Genomic DNA, 9,671 nt, shown 5'->3' on the forward strand with positions numbered 1-9,671 from the left:
CTCGAGATGCCCCACCCCTCCTTTGTCTGGCTTGCCATGGGGGCAGTTACTGACCCTGTGTGTGCAGTCCAGGTGTGGTGGCCATCGTTCCTCTGGGGTTTACTGTTGGCGGACCTGGTGCTGTGTAGAGTACGGTGGGGTCCAGGCTGTCACAGGGTGTGGCACGTAGACTTGGAGTCCAAGTTACTTGAACTGGACTTGGCGGAAACATGGCGGTGGAGGTAGTTGGAGAAACAGTGCGGGTTGCATTCTGCAGTCTGGAGTTTTGCTGTCCTCCTGGGCAGTGGACAGGTGATTTATGCCCTGTTGAGTAGAGAATGCTAGAAAGTTGATTGGGCCTTTATCAGCGTAGTAGCTTTGGCCAGCCCACCAAGCAGAAGGCTCCTGGAGGCTGTTGCTTCTGCCGCATGAAGGGGGTCTGGCATGCAGGATCGTCAGGAAGGAGTAGCCTTGGGCCAGCACTGTGGGGGCGGGAGTGGGCAGAGGGAGAAATTGGGCTGCAGTGATGGACCCATGAGCTGTCCCCAGTCAGGCGAGAGGGCTGGGCCTCCATCAGTCATTGATGTGGCCTCTCCTGGGAGGGATGTGGCCCCGGGCAGGCGGGTCAGGCACGCCCTGAAAGGACTGAGAGTGGAAGGCTGGCCGTGGCAGCCCTGGTTTGAGGGGACCTGAGTGGTACGTTTCTTGTCACTTGTGGGTGCTGAGAGCCCAAAGGGAGGACTGAGAGGCGAACCGGCTGTCATTTTCTAGCTGGCCCAACGTCCTGCTTGGCCTCCCGTGATGTGAGACCTGGCTTGGAGCAGATGGCCACGGCCGAGCTGACCAGGGTGTGGGCAGTTACGGGCTGGCAGGGCCAGGCGCCCGAGAGGGCAGCACACCTGACTCTCTGTTCTCCCGCTGTGGCGGCCCAGTTCCCACAGATGACGGGGGCTGCGGCCAGCTCTCCCGAGAAGATGCCAGGAAGCCCCACCGATGAGTGGCTGCTCGGGCGAGGCCTCCCCGCGTGGGCGAGGGCTCCCTGTCGGCACCCCCGTGTTCCCGGCGCTGGGTGGTTGTTTGCCCTCCAGGCTGGAGCTGGAGAGAGGCTGTGGCAGCAGCACTGGGAGGGGGGACAGTGCCAGCGTTCGGGCAGGGCTGGGATGCCTTCTGCCCTAACCCCGGGAGCTGTCAGGTCGGGGAGAACGCACTGCCGGGTTTTCAGCCACACTGGGCTGGGTGTGGTAGTACTCCCCACCCCGCTACAAAGCCGTTGGGGCAGGATTGCTTCCTTGTCTGTCAGAAAGTGGGCCCTTTCCACGATGGCTAGCTGGGCACGTGTCCGTCTCCCTCCCGTTCTCACTTGCTCGCTCACTCGGTTGAGTGCCTGTGTGTGGCAGCTACTGGTAGTGACGCCCACAGCCCCCAAGGGCCTGTATCAGTCTACATTCAGGTGTGGATTGGGAACTGAGCTAACTGAAACCAGGGTCGGCCCTGGAAATACAGGAACAAGAAGGGACAGATCCGTGGGCAGCCTTGGTCAGATCAGCCTGGACTTGAGCCTGCAGGGGGCTGGGGCTGGTTTTGGGGCTGCAGCCTTGCTCCTCCACGGTGGGGCCAGGGCCCTGTGGGGCTGGGAGCCCTGAGACTGGATGGAAGTGGGGGCTGGACCCCGGCTCCAGCAGTGCTCTTTCTGTGGGGGCTGCTGCCACGTGGGCCAAGGGTCTCCCAGATCAGGGCCCCGTGAGTGGGTGCTGGGAGTGCAGAGGAGATGGGGGCTGAGGGTTTCGGTGCGTAGGGACAGGAGAAGGCCAAGCAATAAGACAAGTCTGAGGGGTTGTGGCTCAGCTGAGGGAAGTCCTGGAGTCTCCAGGGAAGTAGCTGCCACATCTCTTGGTCGCAGGCTCAGCTGCTCTGCCTGGAGCTGCCTGATAGGGTTGGAGCTGGCCCTTGATAAGAACCACCTTCATCTGTGAAGGGCCTGTGAGGTGCCTGGGTCCTCAACCACACAAGGGGGTGCTGTGCAGACTGCAGAGGACACTCCCACGGAACACTGCCCCCGGCTGGCAGACATGCCCATTCTCAGGCACTTCTCAAGCACTGGTGTGTGCCATGCCCAGGGCCCTGAAGCTAGGGCTTTGTAATCTCATTTGTCAGCACAGTCATGGCCTGGGGTGGGCCCTGTGGCCTGACCTTCCGTGAAGAAGGAGAAGTGTCTAATCTCTCAGAAGGAAGTTATGCAGCCACGGGGTTGTACAGGGTGCCCAGGGCCTCGCAGAGACGCGGGCCAGCGGGTGGTGGAGGCACTGGCATCTTGGAGTGGGCGAGACTTTTAGCTGTTTAAGATTGCTATCATTTCTTGCTACCTGACAGGTGAGGGTCGAGTCCTTCGGGCGGGAAGGTCGTGGGGGGGAGCTGCCGTGTGTGTGGCAGTTTGCATGTCCCTCGGCCTAGTCTCTGCCCTTGTCCTAGGTTGATGCTGCTGTTGGTTGCTGTCATTTGGCAGTTCCCGGGCGAGCACCGGGAGCCGGCCTGGTGGTCTGCACTCGGCGCTGCACTGGACCACAGCACCAGGCCTCTGTTGAGATCCTCTTGCCCAGGCCGTGCGCCTTGCCTGCCTGAGCTTGCAGTGACCCTTGGCTGTGCGGTGGTAACAGGGCTGGCTCTGCAGGCTCTCTTCCGGCCCAGGTCTGTCCTCCTGAGTTCCCTGGACATTGAAATGCGGGGATTGCCTATCTTTGGGGTTTAGCTAGTTTGCATTCTACAGAGCAGAACTTTTTATTAAATTCACTTATTTAAATAGCTGTGTGTAAACGTTTATCGTGGCAGAACGGTGTTCAGCAGTATACTCTGCCTGGGAGGTAAAAACACTCAGAGCCTTTTGACTTAATTGGTCTAGGGCAGGGCTGGGACATCAGGATTTTTTGAAACTCAACAGGTACTGGATTGTGGTGATGGATACACAGCTCCAAAATTTACTAAAAATCATTGAATTATACACCCAAAATGGGTCTTTGTTTTATGGTATGCAAACGTGCCTCAACAAGCAGTTAAAAAACAGAAACAAAAACCCCAGACTCCTCGGGTGGCTGTAACGTGCAGCCAGGGTGCGGTGAGGTGCCCTGCTCGTCGCCTTGCTGGCCCCTGCCAGCCCCTGCTCCGCACCCCCAGCCCTGTAGGTGACCAGGTGATGGGTAGGTTCTAGTGCCCGTGCCTCCCGCCCACCACTGTCACAGTCTTTAGCACTGGTCAGCAGCCTTACTAGCCTCCCGTCCCCTGGATCTCGCCTTTTCCCCTGTCCACGGCCGCTAGACCGTCTCGAACATTTCACTTCCAGAACATCGTACCTGCCCTTGAGTCCACAGGCGTTCACCATGCCCCCGGCACGTTTCTTCTTCCGTTAGGTTTTTGTGAAGCTGGGCCATGGGAGTTGGCGCACTTGCAGGCAGGATAGTCCCGGGGGCTCAGGGCAGTGCGGAGGCTGCAGGGAGGCTGGTCGCAGTTTGCAGAGAGTAAAGACCAGTGTGGCTGGTGTGAGAACAGCAGGAGTGAGCCGTCCCAGGATTGTGGTTTTGTGTTTAGTGTCCAGTACAACCCTGCCGAGGAGCTTGACTCCGAGCCTGCCTGTAGTCACGGACAAGGTCCTTTTCCAGTCTCGGTAAGAGGAGGGTCCGCTCTCACTCCCTTCTCCCCCCAGCCAGCTCCCCCAGAGTGAGAACGCTCCCCTGGCTTGCATGCTGGGTATGTCCTGCGGGCTCTGGCTTATTCCTAGCCCCTCCTCTGCCTTCGCCCCCTTTCTGGTGCCACGTCCAAATACCTGCCCCCTGGAGCTAATACACGTAATGGCCAGACCTGACTGCCCAGATCCTTGGTCAGTGCACACAAATCGCTGAGGCCCAAAGGCCTGTGGCTTTCCCAGACCCTCAGCCCCAGACAGAGCCATCCTCCAGCTTCCCCCAGCCCCTCCTGGCTTTCCGCTTGTACACATTGGGGGCCCCACGTCTCCCCATCCTGCCCCTCCCGACTTCTGAAGAGACCGTGTGTACCTGCGCGTCAGTGTTTGACCACCCGTTAGCTTCTTGATTTTCCATAATCTGGTTTCACTGTCTCCACTTGCTTCCCGCCGTTTCGAGACCAACGGCAGGGTCTGACCACAGCAGGTAGCCTTTCTCAGCCCTTGTTCCCCTGGGCGCTCTGTGCTCTTTGACAGAACCTGTCGTCTGTCACTGCGTCCTAGGTCTCTCCTACTTCTCGGCCTGGCTCGTCTCTGACGTTGCCGCTCCTTTCCTCTGCATTCTGCCTAGGTTCTTTCTCTCACCCGTCTTTCTCCTAGGTCGGGCTTGTCCAATCTCATGACATCAGGTGACATCAGTCTTCAGGGGCTCCCTACCTGGGGCTCCCCCACATTTCCACCTCAGCTCCAGGCGAGCATGTCACCTTCAGAATCCCCTTTGAGCCCCTCATTCCCCCTCCCCCACCACCACGGTTGCTCGGTACCTCCAGTCCTGATTTCCCTCGGATACGCTAGCCTGCCTCTGTCCTGACCCCGGCCCTCGCTGCCCGTCAGTCTCCTGGCCTCCAGCTTTGCTCACCCTTCCTGAAGCTGTCCTCTTGGAACAAAGCTTAGAAACTCTTGCTCAGAAATCTCCAACGGCTCCCTATTGCTGCTGAATGAAGTCCAGAATCCTTGCCCTCAGGGCCCTCTGCCCTCCCGCCCTACTTTCCAGCCTCATTCCCCATCACTCTGCTGTGGTTTTTGTCCCCTGTGCACTGGCCGCTGTGCCTTCTGGTTTCCCTGCTTTTTTGTGTTCTCTGCTTTAGCACATTGCTAATTTATCTGCTTGGATTGGCCCTTTCTCCACCTCTGCAGGCCTCAGTTTTACGTACTCTTTGAAGCCCAGCTCAGAAACCTCCTCCTTCCCAAGTTCCCACAGCTGGATACCCTCCCTGCTCTGAGGACCTCAGGGCATGCTATTGACCTCTCTGAGGCACAGCTGACCTGCCTGCCCAGGGGTTTCAGTGGTGGCTGTCTCTGCCAGCTCAGATCTTTAATAGTGGGAAGGGGACGGGCTCGAGGCTCTGTCCTGGTGCAGTGGTGCTGTGCTTGAACACTGAGTGACCGACCAGTGGGAGAGGGACCTGAGCCCAGGGCAGAGAACCAGCGCTGAGGAACGTGGCTGCAAGCAGGTGGCCACAGGCCTAGCTCCCGTTGTCCACGGATCGGCAGCAGCGAGGCCCGGGGCCCTCAGGAGGTGGAGAGCTTGGTCCCATTGGAAAAGCTGGAACACAGACTGGGTGGGCCCTTCAGGAAGGAAGCACAAGGGTCTTTCTGCTAGGTGGCCAGACTCAACTCCTTGATAGCAGAGACCCCACTGGGCTAGACACGGGGTGAACCAGACTGTGAGGCTGGAGTCCAGCTCGTTGGGAACAGGATTTTCCAACACACTTTAGTGACTGTTTACCTATAGGTAATTTCGTGTTAATTTTAAATGATTTTCATTCACATTAAGGTGAATTTTAAAGGCCTGCGCTCCTTGGCATCCTTTAAGTCCCTGTGTGTATTTGAAAGCAATTAAGTGGTTTAGAGTCTAAACTTTACACCCAGTGTGGGTTTCAGTTGTCCAATTTATTTTCCTTCCTCAGTATTCTGGAGGAAATTGCCAATCTAGAACTGGTGTTCTTGTGTGGAGTAGTTGACTAATATTAACAATAATCTCTTTGTTTCCACAGAGGTTGCAGAACTTGAAGCTAATTTACCTTGTAAGTATAGCAGCCCCAGTCACACATTAAGTACTGCAAAATAATTGTGTGGAGAAAGATTGTTTTATGTTTTAATACCTTGCATAGCAAAAACTGTGCTCTTCATCTATGTCAGGAATGGATTTTAATTTTGTCCAAAAAGTAGCAGAATGTTTTCTCGGGCTCTGATAAGAAGGTGGTGTCCCAACCTTTCCGAGCATAGCCCGCCAGTGCCTTACATCTCCTGAAGGCGGCAGAGGTGAGCGGGGTTGGGTCTCCTACCTCTTCCATCCGCACTCTGTCCCACATCCTTTTTGGAGTGAAAAGATATATAAATCAATAACGGATAGTCCTGTTTTCGTCTTTGGTCCTGAAAGTGCTTGTTTATCACTTCTCTCTGTGTTTGAGGAAGGAGGACTAGCTGCCTTCAGTCCACAGGACTCCCCGCTCTGCTGAGCGCGCCTGCCCCAGACCCAGCGAGACCGCTGCCTCGTCACCACTCGTCAGCGTGGTGGGCTCAGCAAACTCGCTTCTTGGGTAGCTCTCTCGCGTGACACGTGGAAAATGTGCTTTTTATCTTCCCAGCGTTAATTCTCCCTTTACATTGCATAAGACCATAGTCTGGAAGCTTTGACCGTTCTAGTATTTTTTGAGTTACAACGTTTTGTCCTGAGACTTAGTTTAAAAATAGTTCTGAGGCAGAGGAAACTTGTCAATGCGTGTGAAATATTTTATCAGTAGGTCTCCTGGTTTGGGCGAATGCTACAGAGAACGTAGGTTTTGACACGGTGACCCACTCAGTATTCGTGTGAGAGGACCCATTCCAGCCTCCATCTCAGATGGGAAGATAATTGTGTTCGCAACCCTTAAGTGGTTGTGAAACCGGTTTTGTAGGCCAGAGCCAGCTATTTGAAAAACAAAATAAAATCGTACAGACCATATCGGCGTACACTTGTGTAGGAAGGGTAAGTATATATTATTTTTTGAAATTTTATTTTTAATATTTATGTATGAGCATAATAGGTTGTGATAGAGAATGTTTCTTACTCTGAGTCTCAGTCAGAACATCTGGAGAATTTGCTTGACCTTAGAAAGTTTTCTTCTAATCAGAACTAGAAGGAAGCGTCTTGAGATTCTACATGCTGAAGTATTTACAGATGAAACCCCGCTAACAGTCCTGCGCTGTGTTTCTGTATCATACCTCAGTGTCCCGTACGTGACGTGTTTATGAAGCAATGAGATGAAATGGGGTGGGGCACGGGGGAAGAGTCAAGTACTAGTTATGAACTTGGGAACTAGTTTCCGTCGATGACCTGTGTGACCCTGCGCCAGTCACGGACCTCTCTCGGCCTTTGTGTCATCTCCTGGAGTTGAGGGCCTCGGGCTAGATGGTCTCTAAGGCCATTCCCAAGTCTGAATTTCAATCCTCCTGTTTTTATTTAGGATTTTATTATAAAATATGTATAAGAGAGATTTTCCATTTTAATCATTTTTTAATTGTTGTAAAAGTATATAAACACAACATTTGCCAGTTCAACATTTTTCTTGTGTGCAGTTCAGTGAGACCAGTTCCATCAATCATGTTGTGCAATCATCACCAATATGAAAGTTCAAATGTTGCAAAACTAAGCAAATATTTTCAGTGGGACTTGTAAAAAGTAAGGTCAATAGGTGACCTAAGAATTTCGCAGAATATTTCCTGAGTTTATAGATGAACGTAGCTGGTTTCTTCGTGCGTTCCTTCCTTGGGTGCTGATTCCACAGATATTCACGACTCTCTTTGTCATTTGTGTAAAGGAGGCGGATGTGGGGTATAGGCAGCTTCCCCTGCCTGCACCAAAGCCAGTAGCTCTTCTCGCAGCGGGGACTTGCTGTCCTGGTCCAGGCGCCTTCCGGCTTGGGGGAACAGAACATTGCCTTCCTAGTCAGCAGAGTGTCATTTCACCGGCAGAGCAAGCTGAGTCAGTGGTTAGTCTGTGAAGACTTTAAACAACAAGACAGGAGCCATGGTGAACTCCTGGGTGGCAGCTGACTCTTACCTGGCACCTTCTTACCTTGCGCTTCCCACAGTGGGCATGAGTGATTATGGTGTGAGGTGAGCCGGCTGGAGTTTGGCCTGGGCCCTTTCCTGTTTTCCCTGTGTTAGCTAGCCGTGATCCCCTGTGTATTAACCTGTGTGGGGTGTGGTTTCTTCTTTACAAAGTAGCATAATTCTTGAAATTACTGGAAAGCCTTCTATTTTTAGTGACCATTTAAGGTTGAAGGAAAACATCTCAATTTAGAATTAACTGGTAAAGAATATAAAGAAGGAGACACATGGCAAGAATCACTGGCTGCCATTTTAGCATATTAGTACAATTATCATCAAACAGTGAGGGGGTCTGCCTGCCCAGCCTGTAAACCAGATACCCCCGCCCAGCACCGTTGACCTTCCCGGGTTTCCAGGTCAGCATCAGCATGCGGACTGCTGCCGGGTCTCAGACCTGCCTGATGTGCTTTTCTTTTGCAGGTACCTGTAAAGTGCATTTTCCTGATCCAAACAAGCTTCACTGCTTTCAGCTGACCGTAACCCCAGGTAATGTTCTTACTTACTTAAGTGTCAGAGTAGTTTTTAAACAGCAAATTTTAAAGGTTGCCCAGATCTATAATCATTGACTAGATTTGTCCTCTCTAGCTTTTTAGAAGTTACAACATAAGTGATCCTTCCCTATGAAGACAGCACTCATGCGTGGTCACATAAAGCATAGATAAAGCATAGTGACATTCCTCTGAGCTCACTGCAGTAACGAGGTGTGAACTTTGCCAGCAGAGGTTAATGAGTCCTGAGGCTGCGGGTGGGTGTGGGGCACGGGCTTAGAAGTCCCAGCTGGGTTCAGGTGTTGACCCCTTCACAGCAGTGTTACCTGGGTCTAAGCCACAGCTTGCCCATCTGTAAAGCGGGATGCGGACAGAGCCTATGTCGCAGGCAGTTGTGAGGATTAAATAGACAGTGTGTTGGGCACCGAAGCAGGCAGAGATGACCAGCTATTCATGTTAGCACCATTTAACGGTATCTAGCCTCCAAGTTGGCCCGAGGGTGGTAACACATCTCCTTGATTGATCTGGGACAGCGGGAGGGGGGGTGGCACGACAGGGACTTGTGTTTTCTAGTTACTGTGCAGCTCCCGGGGTGCAGACGCTGACGGTGCCCGCAGCCCACTGTGTCTTTTGGGTAGGGGGCAGCAGCCGGGCGGGGCTGCTGTTGGCTGGATGCAGGGGGCCATGGGAATGAGCCAGAGAGGAGGGAGTCTTGAGGAGGACATAGAGGGTGTGGTTTTATTTTGGGGATAGAAAGGGAGTGGGAAACTGAGGTAATGAGTCACTACCTAATTAAAAAGGGAAAGAGAATGCAGAATTTTGATGTGGTAAGGAGCCCAGGATTTAGCCCTGGCTTGTCTCCCTGTGCGGAGCCCTGGTGGCGCAGTGGTTAAGAGCTGGACTGCTAACCAAAAAGGTCAGCAGTCCGAATCCACCAGCCGCTCCTTGGAAACCCTTTGGGGCAGTTCTCCTCTGTCCCGTAGGGTCGCTGTGAGTCAGAATTGACTCAGTGGCAATGGGTTTGTTTTTTGTTTTTTGTCTCCTTGTGGGCAGGTTGGGTTTTCCTATAGAAGGTGTTTTATAATAACAGGAGGAGTCCCAAAATCAAAATGTGCCTGAAAACTTCTTAAAATCCATTGTTGTCTGGTGGTTCTGCAAAAGGCTCTGGGACAAATTCCTTCAATTCAGAGCCTGGCCCCGTCCCTCTGGGCTGGGAGGGCATTGGGGTACAGCAGAGAGCAAAGCTTTGGCCCTCTGGGCTGGGAGGGCATTGGGGTACAGTGGAGAGCAAAGCTTCCTCCCTCTGGGCAGGGAGAGCACAGGGGTACAGCGGAGAGCAAAGCTTCGTCCCTCTGGGCTGGGAGGGCACTGGGGTACAG

General features: G+C 53.4%; 1 protein-coding gene across 5 annotated transcripts in view; it reads left to right on the top strand.

Moving 5' to 3' along the window:
• Positions 1 to 9,671, top strand: part of UBE2F (ubiquitin conjugating enzyme E2 F (putative)) — a 41,436-nt gene that overhangs the window by 8,266 nt on the left and 23,499 nt on the right. For 4 of the 5 annotated variants that reach the window (XM_023740876.1, XM_023740874.1, XM_004386465.2 and 1 more), the window contains 2 exons: positions 5,707 to 5,736; positions 8,225 to 8,290. In XM_023740876.1, coding sequence (XP_023596644.1) covers positions 5,707 to 5,736; positions 8,225 to 8,290 — 96 coding nt within the window. The remainder of the gene's footprint in view (positions 1 to 5,706; positions 5,737 to 8,224; positions 8,291 to 9,671) is intronic. The other variant, XM_023740873.1, reaches the window with a different exon arrangement.

This window comes from Trichechus manatus, unplaced genomic scaffold (genome assembly GCF_000243295.1).
Source record: "Trichechus manatus latirostris isolate Lorelei unplaced genomic scaffold, TriManLat1.0 scaffold00165, whole genome shotgun sequence".
NCBI lineage: Eukaryota > Metazoa > Chordata > Mammalia > Sirenia > Trichechidae > Trichechus > Trichechus manatus.